The sequence below is a fragment of the Desmodus rotundus genome, chromosome 10 (genome assembly GCF_022682495.2).
Source record: "Desmodus rotundus isolate HL8 chromosome 10, HLdesRot8A.1, whole genome shotgun sequence".
NCBI lineage: Eukaryota > Metazoa > Chordata > Mammalia > Chiroptera > Phyllostomidae > Desmodus > Desmodus rotundus.
This window is the reverse complement of record NC_071396.1, coordinates 68,443,542-68,465,697: the sequence shown is the minus strand read 5'-3', so window position 1 is coordinate 68,465,697 and position 22,156 is coordinate 68,443,542. Positions and strand designations below refer to the sequence as shown.

General features: G+C 39.5%; 1 protein-coding gene across 2 annotated transcripts in view; it reads left to right on the top strand.

The window, feature by feature from the left end:
• The window catches only part of ARHGAP28 (Rho GTPase activating protein 28), a 205,399-nt gene that overhangs the window by 143,115 nt on the left and 40,128 nt on the right, over positions 1-22,156 (top strand). For both annotated transcript variants that reach the window (XM_045187954.3, XM_045187955.3), the window contains exons 5-10: positions 3,573-3,650; positions 10,505-10,594; positions 16,830-16,914; positions 17,625-17,767; positions 20,373-20,538; positions 20,647-20,738. In XM_045187954.3, the coding sequence (XP_045043889.2) occupies positions 3,573-3,650; positions 10,505-10,594; positions 16,830-16,914; positions 17,625-17,767; positions 20,373-20,538; positions 20,647-20,738 (654 nt within the window). The remainder of the gene's footprint in view (positions 1-3,572; positions 3,651-10,504; positions 10,595-16,829; positions 16,915-17,624; positions 17,768-20,372; positions 20,539-20,646; positions 20,739-22,156) is intronic.

The window sequence follows — 22,156 nt, the reverse complement described above, 5'->3', positions numbered from 1 at the left end:
GGGAGGAGAATTGATAAGAGCTGGGATAGAACTGAGGTGAAGAAAGGATGAGAGCAAAATTCACAACATAAGTAAAACACAAAAGCACGATGGGAATAATGGGGTAAGAAGGAGGAAGAATATACTATGAGGTTTGAAGTAAAATTGAAAAGGTACTGGACTAATGGGAAGAAAATTGCAGAAAAACCACAGCAGGGTTGAGAGCAACGACAGCTGAATGAAGTTTAATAAAGGTAGAATGGGAATAAGAATATTGTAGCAAAGTGAAAAGTGAATGTGAGATGTCTACAGTAAAGAAAAATGATTTTGAGAGGATGGGGGAAGCAAACTAATAAGAGTAGGAAGTAAAGCCCAGATTGAGAGTAGGGGGGAGGGGAAAGAAAAGAAAGAAAAGGGGGAGAGAGAAAACAGTTCAATAAAATTCCTTATTCAGCTGATCAGGGGCAGGACAAGGGCAAAATGGAGTGAGACAGTGGGAGAGTATTCTATGGCAGGGGTGTCAAACTCATTTTCAGGGGGCGGGGGCCCACATCAGCCTCATGGTTGCCTTCAAAGGGCTGAATGTAATTTTAGGACTGTATAAATCTACTCCTTAGCTAGGAGTAAGGAGATCACTGCTGCTGCTGTGTAGAAACAAGGTGTCGCGCCAGATATAATAAGGTGGAGCGCCAGCTTCGGCCCGTGGGCCTTGTGTTTGCTGCCTGTCTTCTATGGGATTTAAAGTACAAACAAATAGTGAACATATAGGAGTTTCTTTGGAGAAGTACAGCAATAACCATGATATTTCACCCAACTAGACACTGTTTATAAAAGGTAAAAAAGAAATAAGACTCTTAGAAGGGAAAAAGAATGTGAGCTGACATAAGAAAGACGAGCGCTTATGTGAGGTTAGATGGAGGAGAACCAGTGAGAATAATGGATAGAAACCCGGTGTAGTGTGAGAGAAAGTAAAGTTAACCACAATATAATAAAGTTCAGGAAGATGGTGATTAAGACCAAGGAAGGGTGCTGTGTGGGATTTGGAATAACAATGGTATGATAAGAAATACATAATCGGAATAAAAAGAATAAAAAGCAAAAGACCAAGGGTAGTGAGTTATTTGAAATATGAGTGAAGTGAAAGAAGAAAAATTAAAATGCAATATGAAAGGGAGAATAAGAAAGCAAATCAAACAATAAAAACAAAACAGAAGAACTAAATAAACAGAAGAGAAAAAAACATGTAAGTTCTGAAGGGTAGCAAAGTGAAATCTGTCTCGGCTGTCGGTGTTCACCTTCTGACTTCTTTCTGGATCCATCTCTGGTTTTCTCTGGGCTCCAGGTCTTACTGTCTTACTCTTTCCCTACTGCTGATTTTCCACCTGCCAAACAGGCTTTGCAGGTCTTCCTGGATCCTGCAGGTTGAGGGGAGGGGGCTCCACTTTTCCTTTCCTGTGGTCCCATGAGGATGGGGGCTCAGTCTGGGCTACAATGGTCACAGGTGCCCAGTTTCCAGCCCACACCCTCAGAGCACTGTGCGGTCCACACTGTCCACTCTGTGCATTTGCGTCAGGCCAGTGCCAATTATCTACCTGGTTTTGCAACCCTTTGATCAGTCCGTGAGGTGCCCCGAGTGGGAACAAATCGCACCCACCGTCCTCTTCCTTCAATGGCCTGGCCTCGGTGGGCACCAAGGGCTCAGTTCCACTATTGGAAAAAGTCTCTGTGGGCTGCCTCTCCCAGCCCCTGCAGCCCCTCTTTGAGCAATTTGTGAAGCACTGAGTGGGGGCAAATTGTGTCCCCACTCCTCCCTCTTCGCTGGCCTGACCTATACACATGCAAGGTCCCTATGCCCATGAGGTCCCCATCTGGCTGCTCAGTTCTTTTTTTTTTTCCCACAGTATTTTTTAAAATTTTTTAAATGTATTTATTGATTATGCTATTACAGTTGTCCCATTTCCCCCCCTCACTCCACTCCATCCTGCCCACCCCGTCCACCCCCTCCCTCCCACATTCCCCCCCTATAGTTCATGTCCATGGGTCATACTTATAAGTTCTTTGGCTTCTACATTTCCTACACTATTGTTACTCTCCCCCTGTCTATTTTCCACCTATCATTTATGCTACTTATTCTCTGTACCTTTCCCCCCTCTCTCCTCCTCCCACTCCCCTGTTGATAACCCTCCATGTGAGCTCCATTTCTGTAGTTCTGTTCCTGTTCTAGTTGTTGTCAGTTCTTTTTTTTGAGAGAAATCCCCTTGGGAGCCTCCTGCCGCTCCTGACAAGCACCGGCTTTCCACACAGTCCAACTCTGACCAGTCCAGAGTCTGTATCATGGCCAGCTGCGGCCCATCTCTTCTTCCAGCTCCAGGTATCGCCCGGCTCCCCGGTTTCTCTGGTACTGTTCAGCCCGGGTACGCCCTGCAGTTTGTTCTTACAGAAATACACACTTCCTCTAATTTTGACTGGGAGTGGTGCACCTCAGCCCTCCGTCCTTACCTGAGTTTTCTTGTAGTGCCTCCTCAGTTGTTTCCACTTCAAAATAGACCATGTGTTTTGTTATCAGTATAATACATATATTTTTGGAGAAAGAAAATACAGAAAAGCAAGATGAACAATAAATGTTTCTAAGGTCTCATGTAAAAAGTTATGGCTTTATTAATATCCATTATATTTAACTTTGCAAAAGTTGCTCTCATCAGAGAATAGAACATTTCCATGTTATTTTGAGGAATGCCATTGTATTGCACGTGCTGCCGGAAGTCTTAGCGCGTCTGTGAGAGACCCACAGTGCAGCCCGTCGTTGTCAGAATAGTCTGCACATGGCTTCGTGCGTAATGGAAACCAGAGCTTTTCCAGTCTTCTGTGACTGCGAATGAAATATGTTTCGGTCATGTGCATTTGTGAGATAATCTAATGTATTTCCAATTTCATAATTGAATAAAACTGACTGTTCTTGCTATTGATCTATAATCATTGCAAAATATAGCCATGAAGTCTGATACTAAAATGGCATGATTTTATCAGTATGCCACATGACTTAGACCTAAAATTAGAGGTTTATTTTCCTTACAAAATAAGAAATCTGAAGCCGGTATGGCTGGCATTCCTCACACGGATCTACCAACCTCTTCGTCTTTCCATTCTGCTCCCCTCAGCGTACGGGCTCATATTTAATGCTTAGAGAATGTCTGTTCTGCAAGAAGTGTTAGCCAGCTGATAACTTCCACTTCTACAGGAAGATGTTAGCCTTCCCAAAGGCTTCACTGTGTACGATTTTACTCTTGTCTCACTGGGTGCAACCAGCGCAGGATCACACTTAGTCCTTTTAGTCAGATACACAGCGTTTTGGACAGAATCATGGTATTCATAAGTTAAAGAAGAAAAGTGATTTTGGCAGGCCTTTGGCAGTATCTGCTTTGGAGACCAGTCTCTATTTTGGTGCATGATATTTATAAGGTTCAATGTAATTATGAACAAGTCGGTGTCGTGTCTGTACATTTTTACAGGTTCTAGTGTAATGCACAATTGAGGAAACAATCACGCTGGGAAGGCTATGCCTGGATAACAATTACTTTCATTTCTCTCGTTAGCCAGGTGATGCCTGTGACAATCATACTACGCAGGAGGAAAAAGAGCTGCCGGTAGTTACCAACGCGAGCAGTTCCTCGGTAAGTTATAGCAGGACAGCTGGGGGGAGGGATTAAAGAAGAGCCTTTTCTTCAAAACAGTCGTGCAAAACTTCAACACCAAGCAACATAATTCAGATGGCTGGACAGCCGCAGCTGTCACCGTTCCTTCCTGCCCTTAACTGATTTGTAGGAAGACATGCAGCAGTAAATGAGCCCTTGTTAAATCCACAAATAACTGCACGCTCTGTGAAAACAGATACATACCCAGAAAACCTACGATTGTACGCATTTGTTTTCACCCAGTCTCGTTCCTTTACATTTTTTTCTTTCATTTAACAACTCATAGGTGCGTTAGGTAGAGCCGCATCAGGTGCCCTGAGGGTTCCTGTTGTTTCTGCAGTGCGGGGGGGAGGGGGGGGGGGGCACTGCAGGCACCCTGTGCGGGCAGCACTTTTCATCCTCGCAGTCAGTCCCTACGCCTGCCGTGTAGGCACAGAGCCGCTTCTACTTCGTACTGACCCCAAGGATGGCAAAGGCAGGCAGGCCTCGGGGAATGATCAGGCTGCTGTCAAACTGCAAATGGAAACAGTCGCTTTATTTATGTTTTATCCCAGAGCCTTTTCTCACATTCATTTCTGCTCGCATTCCTATTGAAAGCTATCTTTTCTCTCCCTTGATGGAGCTTATTTAATCTATTTTCTTTTTTATTTTTCTATCCTCACAGTCCAGGGGTGTCAAACTCACTTTTACCGGGGGCCACATCAGCCTCGTGGGGGCCGAATGTAATTTTAGGACTGTATAAATGTAACTGCTTCTTAACAGTTATGCGAGAGCTCAGTGCTGCCACTGGGCAGGAACAAGGCGCTGGGTGGATAAAACAAGGTGAAGGGCCCAATTTGGCCCGCAGGTCCTGTGTTTGTCACCTGTGTCCGAGTCCCTCTTCTAACCTCCTCCTGAGGGGAGCAGAGCAACATGGTGGATCCTGGTAGGTCCGTGCCCCCTGCTGAGATGCTGCTGTGGAGCGACTTTGAAATGGCAGGGGTATATTGAACCCAGGTGTGATTACTCACACCTTCAGTCATTTCCCCTCATAATTAGGAGGAGCTAACTGTCTTTTTCAAAATTTTCTCCATTTGCTCTTTTCTTTGATGCTGTTTTGACTAGGAGGGAGGTAGATTTTGGAAAGAGAGTTCACATGATTTCTGGAATCTCTCTCTCCCCCATCACTCATGTGAATGCTGCCGGGATTCTCTTTTCATATTTTTTAGTTATGTTTTGTTGACTCTACTATGTTTTAGGAGAGAGGCTTGGTCATTTGACATAACTCTTCTATTTTATCCCAGAATGTAATCCCTGTTGTTTACAGAAAACTCCTTTTTTGATATTAAAAATTATTTACAATCTGTTCCAGCTGCTATTTTCAACCTTGAGTTCTCTTAACCACACAATCCTCAAATTTTTAAAAAAGATCAACTTTGTCTTTTAGGAACATACCCTGAGTTTTCCAATGGTAAAATTTATTCAGTCTTTTCTCATCTTTTTAAATGATTTCAAAGCAAAAGATTTGAACACTTCAAAGACTTGAACAGATGTATATCAAAAAAGACATATGAATGGGAAATAAGCTCATGAAAAGGTGCTCAGTACCATTAGTGGTTATGGAAATAAAGCAAATGATGTATCTGTGTACGCCCTGTGCGATGGCTGAAACTAAAACGATGGATCGTACCAACTGGTGCTAAGGGTGCAGAGCAACTGGACTCTCGGACATTGCCACTAGAAAGGTAAAATGGTCCATCCACTTTGAAAAGCAATTTCATAGCTTCTTAAATTGTTACGTATATACCTACCATAGACCCAGCCATTCTACTCATACATAGTATAGTAATATATTTATAAGGAGACTATCCACGAATGCTCGTAGCATAATGGCCCCAAACTGGAAATAACCCAGTTTTTTTTCTGCAGATAAATGGATGGACAAGTTGTGGTATATCCATCCATATAATGGAATACTAGTCCGCAAAAAAAGCAATGGAATATTGACATACACAGTAGAGATAGACAGTGGATATGCACTGTGGCTATGCACACTAGAGGCGGATGGATCTCAAAATAATCATGCCATATGAAGGAAGCCAGAAGAAGAGATTCAGCTTACATAAAATTGTAGAAAATGTAAACTCAGCTTTAATGACGGAAAGAAGATTGGTGACTGCCTGGGGACCTGGGTGTCAACAAGGGGGGAGGAGGGACATGGTAAAGAGACATGAGGACATTTTTTTTGGGGGGGGGGGTGCTGGCTTTGTTCATCGTTTTGATTGTAGTGCTTTCACAGGTCTATTTGTCCAAACTCATCAAATTGTACGCTTCTACACTATCTAAATATATGCAGTTAGTGGTACGTCAGTTACACCACAGTAAGCCTGTTAAAAAGAACACATGCGATGCTTTATGATTTCATTAATACCCAAAGGGCTTATCCTGCAATGGGCTACTTCCAATAAAGAATAGTCTGTGCATGTATTATCTGTGGTTGACCCTTGACTCTAAGCCACCGATGCCACTAAATCTGGGCAGCTCCAGAAGACTTGCAATCCTGTCTACACTCATCACAAACCCGCTGTACGCATCACTACTTGTATAGAGAAGACATTTCCCACGTGTGCAGTTGACATAAATGAATTACTCAACTGAGGTGTTAGTTTATTTAAAGGGCAGTCAGTTGAGTTTATTTCCAATGCTTTAAGGCAGGGGTGTCAAACTCATTTTCACCAGGGGCCACATCAGCCTCGCAGTTGCCTTCAAAGGGCTGAAATAATTTGAGGACTGTATACATGTAACTACTCCTTAACTGTTAAGTAGTTGAAATTACATTCGGCCCCTTGAAGGCAACCCTGAGGCCAATGTGGCCCCTGGTGAAAATGAGTTTGGCACCCCTGCCTAAAGAAAAATCAAATAGCTACACTTGCTATTGACTCACAGTTCACTCCAAAATATAATCATACCATCTGTTAACAGTTACATATGTGTTTGCTTCATGGAAAAGAAAATCTAAGGAACCTTGATTCAAATAAGTAGGAGTATATTTTAGTCGCAAAACAGGAAAACTCTTGGTAGGTGGATGAAGGCTGGTACAACTCAATACAATGCAAACTTTAGCATGAACTTCTAACATTCGTCTTTCATGCTGCCACCTCAGCATGTGGCTTTAATCCTTGCACTTACCAAATATGGATACCACGTAGGTGTTTCTATAAGAAACATGTGCCAACAGACTACTCATTATTAATAGAAAACATAATTCTGGAAAACCTGCACCATAGAATTCTCCTATTGTTTGTGGAGTGACTATTAGTTACACTCTTACTTTAGTTGCCTGAATCTCATTCCTCTAAGTTAAATAAGCTTCTTAGGTTATTTTTGTTTACCCTGTCTTCAACTTGTTTGAATTTTGAATTTATCACTGGAGTTCTGAACTTCCACAAGAATTTGCCTTTTATTTCATTGATCTTGGTCCCAACTCAGTGAGTACGTTCCATCAGAGAACTGTTTTCTTTTCTAAGTTCAGAGTTGTCTTCTGTCGTCATTATTTCCCCATGTTCTGTGTCCCACCCCTCTGGAACACATGTTGAGTGGTTGTTGCTTTGCTTGGATTGGATTTTAATATCTTCTAATTTTTTTTATCATTTTAGTTTACTCTGTGTTCTAGATTTCTTCAACATTATTCCACATTAGTAATTTTTTTCTTGGTCATTAATGTATTATTTTTTCAGCTTGTCTCACACTTTTGGTAAATGTTAGCAAACTTATTCTTCTTTCCCAAAAACAACTTTTTCTCTCTGAGGTACCAGTTAGTGTAGCCACAGGTTTTGATGCATTACACTGATCCATAAGTCACTGTGAGGAAAATAATTCAATTATTTTTAAGGGATCAAATTATTGTAATGTGTTTTTTTATTGAGGTATAATTTAAAAACAACAAATGCATACATTTTAGGTGTATAATTCAATTAGTTGTAACACATGTTTGCACCTATGTAACCACAGTCAGTCGAAATGTGGAACATTTCCGTCACCCCAGAAACTTCTCTGAGATCTTTCCATTCTACTATCCTCCCACTCCTGTAGAGGCAAGCCCTGTTGTGATTCTAATACCTTATGTTGGTTTCGCCTTTCATATAAGTGGAATTGTAAATATAATATGCACTTTTGTATTTGGCTTATTTTATTCATAATACTAATTTTTTGATTCATCTATTGCTTGTATTATAAGTTTTATAAGGTACTTTTATTATTATTATTTCATTGCATAAATATACTATATTGGTATATTTATATAACTATAAAAATATATAATAGACAGACATTGGGATTGTTTCCAGGTTTAAACTTTTATAAGTAATGCTTCCATGAATATTCATGTAATATAAAAAATTGTCTATTCTTACTTCTCTTGGGTAAAGGTACCCATTGTTGGTAAACACAGATCCCCACAGCCCCATGGTTCATAGCTCCTAAAGCCAACGAGGACTAATTTAATAGACAAATTAGAAGTAACTACATTATATCTTTTCTAAAAAAACATCTACAGGCAGAAACAACAAATACTAGTTTGTTTTTTAATGTGTATCCTAAGTGAAGGGTGTTATCAACTCAAACTTGGTCCTCGTGGGTGAGTTAACAAAGAAAAACAACAGACTAACATTTAAATATTTTTCAGTAATTTGGTATTAAGGTATAAATCTTTAGTTTTTTACGGTTATTTTTCAAATGTAAACACCGCGTGTGGAGAAATGTTAGCTTTTGGATTGTGAGGCAGTAAGTGATGCAAACAGTGGAACGTCTGCCTGAGGGCGAGCAGCGCCTGGTGGAGAAGAGCCCCTCTCCCCTTGGGTGGAAGCAGGTATCCTCAGTGCAGGGACAGCTTCTGGCCAGGACTACGATTGTCCCCTTTTCCTGGCCAGCTCCTAGTCCCTCCCCCATAGCCCTATTGACCAGAACCCTGTCACAGCAGGAAGATGAGGTGACCTACCAAAGACACCACCCGTGAAGTTAAAGGGTGGAAGGTGTTCCACAGACAGAAGATACCAGCACAATTTCAGGTGCTACTACAGCTCTACAGGCCCCTGGAGTTCTTTGCAGTTACTAGTTTGTGACTGATTAGTGTAGGAAATTGCTGTGTGTTTCCCCTACAGTAGATCAATTTTCCCAAAAGGTCAAAGTTGTTGGTTGTATGTTCTTATGAGTAGGGTACACTTAAATTTAAGTTGCCTGAAGGAAGCAGGTAGGTTAGTAAACACTCCCCCAATACGAAACCAATGAGGGGAAAGAAGAACTCTAATTACTTCTAGTCCAAGCTGATACTGTTTTTCAATCTCCCCTCCAAGTCATTTTTTCTCTCTTCCCTCTCTCTCAGATCACTATACGCATCTAAAAACTGACATACCTCCAAAGCAATTAGTTCATTTTATGCAGACTGCATTTTGGGGTTTTTTCCTAGGGTTATGTTAATGTTTACATATTTAAGGGAGAGAAATCTACTTGGCTCCTCTTTTGTAAACATTTTTAATTATTCACCTGCAGCCCTTTCCTGCTCTGTGTACAATCTGTTATTTGTTTTTCTCTTCCCTCCCTACAGGTTTCCTTTAAAACTTTTAAGTTTTCTTTTTCAAATCCTGCTTTTAGGTAGAGGTTTTTATTTTACCAAACTAATTCTATTTGATTTTTATCTAGAAATTTCTATCAGTGGATGTGCTACAGAATTCTTTACTGGTTTAAAGTGCTATTCAAAATCTGTTCCTTTAAAAAATATGCTTTCTACCATTTTTAGTGGTTTGGGTTGGGAGGAAATGTAGTGATTGTCAATTCACCATTTTGACTTAATATTTTTGCTAGCTCTTATGCTTTATTTCTTTCTTTAAAAATGTTTCTGTTCATTTTATAAAGTGATGCATACTACCTATAGAGGATTTAGAAAATATGGTTAAGCAAGATGAATGACAGCTTTTTAAAAGACAAAGTAGTGTGTGTTTTCATAAGCATAAATTGTACTCAGTTTCTAACAGGTTCCTTTAGTAAAGGAAAGAATATTTATGTCTTAAATTTCAGTAAAGCCATTGTACACTGAAGCAAACATTTCTTAGTTCCATCTCTATAAATAAAAAACAGCTCGGTACTATTGCCACTGAATTCTAATCCCCCAAAAAGTTAGTTTTAGGGTCTGTTAAAAAAATAAGATTAGATGAGTTAAGTTGGTGTTTGCCTGCATGCAATAGAAAATTAGAAGTTGCTTTGCTTCTCATTAAGAGACATGACCCAAGTCTTGACAGAGCAGCCACGTGATGACCCTTCACGGGGTCCAACCACAGGTGATGTCTCTCTGGCATTCTTCCCTGTGGTCGTCATCCCTAGTCCTGCCGGGTGCGCGGCAGCTCTGGGCTTTCACCCGTGTGCGGTCAGGAGCATGCGTCAGCGGACCTTGCTCTTGTTGTTCAGGAAAGCCTTAGCTTTTCGGGAAGGGCTCTTGGTAAAATTACTCTGATACCTCATTGGCCAAACTTGTCACATGATCACTCTTAGCTGCAAAAAACCCTGGAGATCAAATTCTTTAGTTCAATACCTAAATCTTCGGAACAAAAATCAAGATATTGTTAAGGAAAATGGAGTTTGTGGCAGGCAATAGCAGTGCGTGCTGCAGCGGCCACTGTCAGAAGCAGTTTAGGTGGCTCACAGTGATGATCCCTGGAGGGCTGGATGCAGTTGTTTGGGCCCAGGCAGTCACAGCTTCATAGATTGCCACACATACCTAAAGAAGTACACACAGCAGAGTACATAAACACTTTAGAAAGTACTTGCCTGAATAAGAATGGTGCTTTCGTTTCTCTATTTAGCCAGATGATGCTTCTCTCAACAGTACTACTTTCTCAGATGGGTCCCAGGATGAAGAAGGGAAGTTTGCACTTTCCAGGAGTGGCTCTGTGGTAAGTCATTGCATAACAACGGAATTGCATGTCAGGGCAAATTTGCAAGTTCAAGGCAAAAAAAGCAGTTTCTTCAAAACAGATAAAAACTTGAACTAAGAGTGCCAGAGTATTCCTACTTTATGTCTCCCAAAACACCCACCAACCTTGTAATAATTAGTAAGGAGACCCAAAACTGAGGAATGAATAGATTTCAATTTAAAAGAGGACTTCATAAATTAATACCACTGCAGCCATAAACCAAGGATGTTCTTTATGTGTATCAAACATGGAGGAATTTTCCAGCTTTGGTCCTTTTAGCTGAGTTCACACACTTGATCTGGCCTCATTCTACATGTTGACCCAAAGTCCCTTTACCTGCAGAATAAATTAAAAGCCCTCACCCTAATATTTAAGGTGTTCCACTATTGCCTACATCTCTAGCCTTAGCTCTCAGGACTCTCTCGTGCAAACCCTCCACTCCATACAAAGTCACTCACTTTGCTTTGAGTACCAGAACCTGTACTTTTCTTTGTTAAAACTCCCCTCTCCCCACCTTTGTGGGGGATCCCCAGGTGGTGTCTCCACAGGTGCTCTGGCAGGTGGTAATATGACGGACCAGAGGGAGTGAGAGATGAGGTAGTGGTTCCCTGATGGCGAGTTGATGGACAACAGATGGCATTCAGACACAGGAGGGGGTACATTCAGATGTCCCTGCAGGGCAGTAGTTTCTCCTCGTCTGTTCTGAGGCACACGATAGTTGACATTCACACGCATATCACACTCCCAGTATACCCCCATTGTTCAGGGAGGTAATGCTATTAGCCCCATGAACATCAGTTTTTCTGTTGCATTTTTAGAGTTTTTGCTTATGGAGTTGATTTGTTTCATTGCACATTGATCACATAATAAATAAAGTATTCCGAGTGACTTTTGTCAATGAGTAACATCAATAGCACTGCAGGTGTTGGCCTACATAGGCTGAGGGTTACCCACAATGTCCGAACAACTGGCTATAAATTTAGCCCTTTCTTCCTCATTTAACACCGTGCATTGGAATGCAAATGAGTGAATATGTCTCAAATAATGAGACACCCTACTTATTAAAGTAAGTCATTCACATACTCTAATAAGTACTAGAAGTGAGTAGTTAGCTGTAATAGACCTTAACGTAATTGTGCTGCACTCCTGTGAATGGGGATCCCGCTTAGGATCCTTTATTTTCTGCCTCAGCAGATGGGGCCCATGTGCCTAAGACTTACATATTAGTCTCAAGTTCACGACCTTCTCACCCTCTACATGCCCATCACTGAGACCTGTGGATTTTATTATGTTAAGTAGTTCTAGCACATGCATGTTCCACTTTTTTTCCTACAACTACTTCCTTAGTACACTTACCATGATTTTTCCATACTGCTGAAATAGTCCCTTAAGTCATCCCCTGGACTTTAGTTTACACCCTCAAACTCATCTTTCTGACAGCTGCATGTCATGCTTAAAGCCACAGCCATTCCTCCCCATCTTCTTGATGCAGTCTGATGCTTCATCTGCCTCTAGCTGACTTTCCCACCCCAGACATTTGGTTCCAGGCACACACCAAGCAGAAATGGGACCAGGATGTTTGAACAGTTGAGTAGCTAAAGAAAAGTCAGTTGGATGGGCCTTGTTTTTGAGACTTTGCTATGGCAATTTCAACATGCCTAGTTCAATGTTTTCTCCAGTCAATCACCCTGGGATCCAGTGTATAAATCCAATATGGCGTGTCTTGTGCATAATTGTTCTAAAGGATCTTATTTTGTGTAATATGTGTATCAGATTAGTGTACATTGCCACATAATGTAAAAAGAAAAGTCTACATTATAAATAATGCACCCAAGTATCTAGGTGTCATACCAACTAAAACACCAAACAAACCTTAAACAAAAAAAGACTGATGCTAATCATGTTTTTTCATTTCTTTTTTTTATTTAAATTTTTATTGTTATTCAGTTACAGTTGTATGCCTTTTCTGCCCATCCCTCCACCCCACCCCAGCTGAACCCACCTCCCTCCCCCACCTCCACCCTCCCCCTTGGTTTTGTCCATGTGTTCTTTATTTTTTCCTGTTAGCTTCTACATAGCATTGGTTGCTTAATTCATTTATTCATACATTCATTTATTCATTTAACATATCCTTACCGAGCACATATTGTCTGCAAATAGGCTTTTTGAAAATTTGAGAGCATAGGAGAAATTTCTGGGAATTATAGACAGAATTTCCTGGGGTAAGTTAATTACTCAGATTTTGGTTTTATTTTCATCTTGTTTTTGGAAAACTGATTGAATACTGATAATGACATAAATAAAAGTTTCAGGCAAAAAAAATCTTAAAAAAAAAAAATCTCATCGGCATCAGTCTCCAATATGACTGATTTGGGTTTGTATTCAGAATGTCTTTACATAGAAATGTTAAGCAAATTGGTTATTGCTAGACTAGCCCACAGATGCCAACTTAACCCTTAATGCACCTGTATTGAAAATCATTCTAGAACATCTAGAGCTAAACATTCTAGAACTGGGAGGTAAATACATTTTTGTTCCCCAGTCCCTTCTAGAAGGTGGAATTTCTAGCAATTCAGTGAAGTGGTGGCAAGGGCTTCAGAGGTCCTGGCCATGACCTCTGTAAAGGTAAACCTCACCTGCCTCGATAAATTCCCAGGGACGTTTTACTGTCATCTCCAAGAGAGATTTTGCATAATGTTGCAACATATAAACATTTATTTATATATAGTCTTTCTTATTTGCATTTAAGGTTAAGAATCTCTGAGTACTTTGGCTATTCTCATGGATTTTTCGAATTTAATGTACTCATTGTTTTTAACATTTAGTTTATAATTTTAAGTGTGATTTAATTTTGAATCCAAGATGTCATTATAAATTCCTTTATAATTTACATTTGGATAGATGTTTATCATTGTTATTTTTGATTTCAAAATTTATTGCACATTTGTCAGTGAATGTGGCTTATTTAAGCTCTTCTCTGAGGAATTTAACACAGCCGTTGCGAAGCATAGGTCAGTCAGTGCTGATCTCGCTTGCAGAACAGGAAGATGGGGAACCTTAACATCTGTATTGACTCAAGCACAGGCAGCTTTAGTACATAGAGTTACAACACATAGTTATATAGTCTCAAACCATGAGGAAAAAACAAGCGGCCAGTCAGGAGGGTCCCAAACGTCTCCTGAGTCAGTGAATTTCTCCTGTAAGTAACGAACAGGAAAATGGTGTGGTGTTTCTTTAAAGTGAAGGAAGTATCAGACAGTCAAAGTCGAATTTTAAGAGAGCTCAAGCAGGTAGTGCAAACCTTCTATAATTTGGAATTTAAAATAATAATCCCCCCTACTTGATTTGAACATGCAGTGTGGTTTGAACAGCAGAGCAAGCTTAGGGGGCTGAAAGTGTTGCCATTCTTTGCCATTTGAAGCCCCAATGTGGAACTCTTGTGGGCGGACCCACAGATAAACAGGAGCTGTTACTGACAAGCCAGGGGAGTTTGTTTTAAATGGGAGTGGCATTTGTGCTTTAAATAGATTAAAATCACTAGTAAATTTTTTAAATTACTGGTGTTATTATGTTTAATGGATAAATAGATGTTTTAAAACTGTGAATACAATATGATTTCAGTCATATGTGAAATCTAATGAACAAACTGAATTAACAAGTAAAATAGAGACAGACTCACCGACAGAGAGCAGGATGACAGCAAAGGGGGGTAGGGAGGGGATAGGGTGACTGGGCAAAAAGGAAAAAGGACTCATGGACATGGACAGCCATATGGTGATTGAGAGGTGGGGTGGGGTGAGCAGAGTGTAAGGGGCTAAATGGTAATGGGGAAAAAAACTACAATGAAAAAACCCCTGAGCACCAAGCACCTAGCCTTTTTTTTTTAATGTATTTATTGATTATGCTATTACAGTTGTCCCATTTCACCCCTTTCAATCCACTCCATCCTGCCCACCCCTTCCCTCCCACATTCCCCCCCTATAGTTCATGTCCATGGGTCATACATATAAGTTCTTTGGCTTCTACATTTCCTATACTATTCTTACCCTCCCCCTGTCTATTTTCTACCTACCATTTATGCTACTTATTCCCTGTACCTTTCCCCCTCTCTCCCCCTCCCACTCCCTTGTTGATACCCCATCTACTTCAAAACTCAAAGTCCTTTCACTGGCAGGCTGTCTTCCTTCCTCACTTTCACCTTGCCATTCCTCTGCTTTAACACATGAATGTCTTTTGTTTTTGTTCTGCTTTGTTTTAACCCTCCTGACTCTAAGTCTCAGCTCCTTTACCTGGCTTTCAAAGCCTTCAGTGATTTGAGCAGATCATCTTGACTAACGTTGTCTCACATTTTTTAACATTTTGCCTCAACTCCTGGCAAACTAGTTTCTGCATGATCCCTGTAGCTGAAATGCTTCAGTTAGGTCCATACCTGCAATTTATACTTCCACATCTGGCCTGACTGCTTTTGCCCATCTCCTCCACCTTTGTAGGTCCTTTTCATCTTTCCTTGAGTTCCAGGGCCAGTTCAACCACCTCTTTGGTGAAACCTCTGGGCCACACCTTCCTCTCCAATACTCTCTGCTTATGTTTGTTTTATGGAAATTCCCTCTTTTCAGTGGATTTATTATCTTTAAGTAATGTTGCATAAATGTTACTCTGTTTTCCTCATTATAAATAGTCAAGAGCAAGGATCACAATTTAAACTTCTTACCCCCCAAAAAGTCCCATAATAATTTACAAAGTGCAGACACTCCTGCAGCCCAATAGACGAGCTTCTCCACTTTACAGAGCAAGGAATCAACATTTAGTAGGTTAAAGTATCCTAAACTATCCACTTTAAACCCTACATCAATGTCTTTCAATTTTTGAGTGTTCGGTCCCATGGGGGAATTATTTCAAAGTTTGATAAAACATTTCTTCTTTGGAAAACTTGAGGAAACCACTGAAAATAGTCCACATCTTTTTAAGGATTTTAGTGTATGGGTAATCTTTATTCTGTAGTGTTAGGTTTAGAGCCACCACAAATCTGACAAACCAGGAATTTCATGGCCCTAGACCTTATTGTCTTTTTATTCTTCTACCAATTGTATAATTAGTCATCCACGTTTTAATAATTGGCCATGTATTCACATGCTGTTTACACAAAAAGTGTGCCATCTCCTTTGAATTAAAATAGAAAAAAGAGATTGCAGGCTCAGAATTTGAGACTCCCTTGTGAAATTTGTAGCACGACAAAGCATCTTTTGTGAAACGGGTGTTCAGAAATTGCTAAATAAATGTGAGAATAAGATTTTCACACTCACATAATGTGAGATAACTGCCACATTAACATTGTATTCATAGAAATGGTAGCATTTGTGTGTAAAGTTTTTTATCAGTGTCCGTCCATCTGGAGCAGTGGCTTGCTTCACAGGGCCGGGCAAAGGCACGCCCTCCGCGCCCGATAGTGCAGCAGAGTGCGTGGTGCTGTGGGAGGGTCTCTGGAGAAAGTAGCAAGTTTATTAAGAGGGGAAACAACTAGAAATCATATTTAATTTTTTGGCAGTTGTTATAACTCTATTTTATAGTAAAGGAATTAATATGCTAATATATTAATAGTAGCTAACTCTTACATAGTTCTATATACCAGATATTGTTTCATGTGATTTCACATAGGATGTCATTTAAAGTCATAATAACTCTCTGAAATATGTTCTGCTATCATCTTCATTTTACAGATTAGGAGACTACGCAGTAGAGAGTTTAGTAACTTGCTGAAAGTTACACAGTAAGTGGTAAAGCCAGGGCTAAAATTCAAGCAGTCTGCGCCAGCATCCCTTTTACTAGCCACCTGGCCATCTCATGACTTAGAGTTTGTGAACAACAGGTGTGGCCTGGCACATCAAGAGTAACAAATACACTTGTCAAACTATGTTACATCAAGCATTGTACTTTCAGTATGTTAGGAAATACATGAGCAACAAATATTTAAGAGCGAAGACTATTTAAGAGCTAAGGGCTTATTTTGACCTTGACTTAGTTCTCTTTGCAGATAACTGTGTGGGCTGTACAGGTCTGAACTGAATGAAGAAACAAAGGAAATTAGATGCAGGCTCTTTATGAAATCAAGAATTGCTTCTAAGTCTTTTATACTACCAAATAGAAATCAGATTGAAATGTAGACTATACTGTATTTACAGTAAATGTTTTGTGTTCTTTGTCCCTTGTTTCACAGTCTATCCTTGAGACTATTCCAGACATACCAGTTCATTCCAATGGATCGGCAGACCCTGGACAGGCAATTCAGAATGCAGTGAGTGGTGAGTGATACACCCTCCCACTGACCTGGAGCTATGTCTTCTCGCTTCTGTGCTGGTGCTCAATAAAATGAGCAGTAAATTTCTGAAGGGAAGTGGAAGTGTCTTATTCTCCCCATACTGATTCTGTCACTCCAGCAGGTACTCCTTCCACCTCCAAACACCCTGCTCTGCCGCACCAGACAAAATTAACAGAGCCAACCTGGAAGCAGAATCTTTCCCTCCTTTGCTCCCACCATATCATTTAGAAACTACTCACTTGGGTAGTGTCCTTGATTTGCGGCCTCTTCCACAAGTAATCTGCCTAACAGTTGCAAGCAAGCCGACAAGTAGGCCACTCCCCAATAGCAGCAACATTGGGTTTAGATGGGCTTAACTTTAATATCATAAAAATATATGGAAATATCCCATGCTTGGACTTTCCTCTAGTTATACTCAATGCCTTTCATGGGACATAAAAGTCTAAAATTGAAAACATCACATTAAATGGACAATTCGTTTAGATAATGATTACAGAAATGTGTTCATACTGGAGTCTGATGACACTGTACTACCTGAACTGAAATCGTTCTGGGTGAGTCCGATGCCTTTCCTTGCATGTAAACATTCTAATGCCTTATGAATTAACTCGTAAATAGCTTGTGCTTATTTTACAGTAAATGGTATTGATTGATTAAATGGCACATTAAATGTTTTATATCTTTTTTTATTAGATGATGATTATCTGGAAAAGAACATTCCACCAGAAGCTGAAGAGCTGTCCTTTGAAGTATCTTACTCAGAAATGGTTACAGAGGCTCCAAAAAGAAATAAATTTAAGAAGTCTGATTTTAAAAAAGAAGACTACGTTTTAACTGTAAGTAAAACCATTCATCCTATTCCACTAGCTTCCTGTCACTTCTCCATGGCGCAAACTAGGATATTTTTTTTATCCTCACCCAAGGACATTTTTCCATTGTTTTCAAAGAGAGAGGAAGGGAGGGGGAAGAACAGTGTGAGAGAGAAGCATCAATTGGTTGCCTTCCCATATGCACCCCAACCAGGGATCAAACCCACAACCTTTTGGCAATGGGATGATGCTCCAACCAACTAAGCCACACTGTCCAGGGCACAAACGAGGATTTCAGAAAAATTTCCTTGTGGGTGCACAAAGGATGGGGAGAGGCCAGGCAGCAGTGTCGCGTAGCACTCAGGGAGCACTTGCTGGGCAGTGCACGGCCTGCCTGGCTGTTCCCGGCAGCCCTGGGTTGGGGAAGAGTTATAAGGGTGTATGCGTGAATATCGTTGTATAGATGAAATAGGATTTCCACCTGGCTTGTGTGCCTTAATGCACTTTATATCCTTACTTATAAGTTAATGCAGACTCTAACTGTATTATCTACTTGTGCTTCTAGAAGCATGTATCAGAAGAGAATATTGCAGAAAGTCACAGTTCTAACAAGAAATGAGGGCTTACAGGATAGGCACTAAAATTAATCAAAAATAAATTCAAGAATTTACATTATTTTTATGGAAGAGCAAGTAGTGCTACACATGTCATTTTCCTGAAAGCCTCATAAATACACATATATTGTATATGTATTATAATATATATAATATGATATATACTATGTGTGTATGTATATACGATATTATATCCTAAAAGCCCAATACAGACACTGTTACATTAATCTATTTGCTACTCGTGAAGAGTTCATGATACGGAGCCCTGAATATTCTGTGCTGATCAGCAGGCAGCATGACGAGCAAGGCTCAGGTCATATAGATGAGCAATAGGCAGAGTCTGCCCCAGGGAGCCTGGGCCGTTCCCAGACAAACATCCCGTGATGGAGACGAAGAAGAGGGAAGAACAAGAACTGTAAGATTCATTGAGTGCTTTCTATGGGCCTAACACTGTAGTAGATATTCAGTTATCATCATCCCTATGATTGGTCCCATTTTTCAGCTGAGGAAACTGAGGCCCAAAGAAGCTAAGTAATCCTTCTTGGTTCCTAAGCAGCCTCTATGTTGAAGGGCACAGTGGCATTCTGGACCAAGAGAGGAAATCCAGTAGAACTCTGGTTTCCAGTGGAGTCCCTCTGAGTCTTCACAGACAGCTGTCCAAGCGAGCCCTCATCCAAGTGTATGTCTCCTCCTGAGGTTTGGCTCACCTAGAGTATGGAATAGCCTCCCTCCCGTGATGAACTTTGCATGAGGTTTAGCATGAGGTGATTGCTCAATAAGGGATTGTGGTTGTTGTTTGTATTGCTGTTATGTGTTATTGTTATATGAAGGCTTGGTCTTAGAAAGAAGGTAAAGTAACTAAGTGCTTAATAGCACAAGTTATACCCCAAACCACATCCTACATTTTTGTTTAACTTTTAAATACTGAGAGTTCCAAGGAACAATTGTTGAATGGATGAATGAATGAACGAATGGGTGAATGGTTTTAAAACACCAAGGAAGCTCTAATTTAAGGAACCCCTATGGAAAATGTATACATAAAGCTTTGAAATTTAAATCACTATTATATTTTTCTACTTTAGTACTTTTTTAAGTACCACGTTTCCTGACAGCAAAGTATTTGTTATATATTATATACTGTGTATGTATGTGTTTGTATATAGGTATATATATAAAATACTTATTCTATACTTATATAATTATATATGAATTATATAATATTTATATTTTACTATTACATATAATACTTGTAGTGATACTTATATGTTAACAGGAACAATCTCTTGGTTTTATAAGATCTTCTTATAGTCTTCACAATATTTCTGGATTATTAAAGGGTTTTTTGTTGTATTAGTGTATTTTTCTTTCTAGTATGGAAATAGAGAACATGATAATATCATTGTCCTTAAAATGACAATAGGATTATTTGCCACTTTCTATGCATTTTTCTTTTTAAGACTATTTAAAATCATCTTAATTTGATTTTTAAGGTAGAATAACTACTATCTCAGCAAGCATGTGCAATCAGTTTCAGTTAGGAAATTACTTACAGTCTTTTAAACTATTCAGAAGAGAATATGTGGTGCCTGATTTAAGGACTATAGTCTAAAACAAAAGAAATATTCTGAAAGCTCTCCTGAGAGTACATAGAAGGCGTGCTTGGTATACCTGTCCCACCTGTGCCCATGGCATGTACATTTCATGCCATGCCTGGGATGTTAGTTGTGGACAATACAGGATGGTCCTTAAAACGAGCAGTTTTTACAGTTGTGCTGCAAATGTTATAATATATTCAGGCCATTACTTTATGTCAAATTTGGCATAGTAGTAACCTGCAAATATTCTAAAAATCATATGCATAATCTTTTATGATTCAGCATGTGCCTCAGATTTTTTAAAATTATTATTATTAATACTTGCAAATACATTTCATGCTGCACAGATTTAGAATGTCCGAGTAGCATTTGAATGAGGATATAATAATTTTTCTTAAATAATATTCTTAATATGTATTTTAGAAACTTATTGTCCAGAAAACCAGATTTGGCCTAACTGAAACAGGAGATCTATCTGCTGAAGACATGAAGAAAATTCGCCACCTCTCTCTGATCGAATTGACAGCCTTTTTTGATGCCTTTGGAATTCCACTGAAGAGAAACAAAACAGAGAAAGTAAAAGGCAGAGGTAATTAAGGGAGTTGATTTTGATTTCTTCTGATTTTAACACATTGACACACTGGAATATGATAGTGCTTTTCTGATTCTTTTTTTTCTCAATTATTTTACAATGAAGACACTGGGATTTTTGGAGTTCCACTTACAGTCCTACTGGACAATGACCGAAAGAAGGACCCTGGAGTTAAAGTTCCCCTTGTATTACAAAAAGTGAGTAAAATATAAATGAATGGAGAATTATTAGAGCTTTGTGCTTGCAATTTGCTATTTGTAAAGCTGCTAACAAATTTTCCTTTAGCTTTAAAGACACTAAGCCAATCCCAATTAGGGCTCAGGCCCTTGGTAATTTTCTGCTTTATTCCATGAAGCCCCATCCATCACGCAAGTACTTGGACCTTTTTGCCTTGCTGTGAACTTTTGGAGCCTGTTACATTGTTTGACCATAAAGCATCAAGTGATAAATACATGGCTTCCTTTGGTTATATTTTTTTCCAATATTTAAAAAAAATATTATTTGTGCCAACATCATACTCAATGGGCAAAAAACTTAGAGCTTTCCCACTAAAATCAGGAACAAGACAAGGATGTCCACTTTCACCACTCCTATTCAACATAGTATTGGAAGTCCCAGCCACAGCAATCAGACAAGATAAAGAACTAAAAGGCTCCCAAATTGGAAAGGAGGAAGTAAAACTGTCACTGTTTACAGATGACATGATAATGTACATAGAAAACCCTATAGACTCCACCAAAAAAGTACTCGACCTAATAAGTGAATTTGGCAAAACAGCTGGATACAAAGTCAATACTCAGAAATCAAAGGCATTTTTGTACACCAACAATGAAATATCAGAAACAGAAATCAGGGGAAAAAAATCCCATTTGATATAGCAGCAAGAAAAATAAAGTACCTAGGAATAAACCTAACCAAGGAGGTAAAAGACCTGTACTCAGAAAACTACACAACACTGAAGAAAGAAATTAAGGAAGACACAAACAAATGGAAGCATGTACCATGCTCATGGATTGGAAGAATTAACATCATCAAAATGTCCACACTACCCAAGCAATCTATAGATTCATTGCAATCCCTATTAAAGTACCCATGACATATTTCACAGATATAGAACAAACATTTCAGAAATTTATATCGAACCATAAATGACACTTAATAGCTGCAGCAATTTTGAGAAAGAAGAATAAAGTAGGAGGATCACAACACCTAATATCAAACTGTATTACAAGGCCACAGTAATCAAAACAGTTTGGTACTGGTGTAAGAACAGACACATAGACCAATGGAACAGAACAGAGAGCCCAGAAATAAGCCCATATCTCTATGGTCAATTAATATTTGACAAAGGGGGAAGAAGCATAAGATGAAGTAAAAATAGCCTCTTCAACAAATGGTATTGGGAGATCTAGACAGCTACATGCAAAAAAAAAAAAAAAATGAAACTCCCTTGCTAACTTATACCATACACACAAATAAATTCAAGGTGGATAAAAGACTTAAATATAAATCATGACACCATAAAAGTCCTAGAGGAAACATGGCAGGAAAACCTCAGATATTCCACACAGCAACATCCTCACAGACACGTCCCCTAAAGCAAGGGACATAAAGG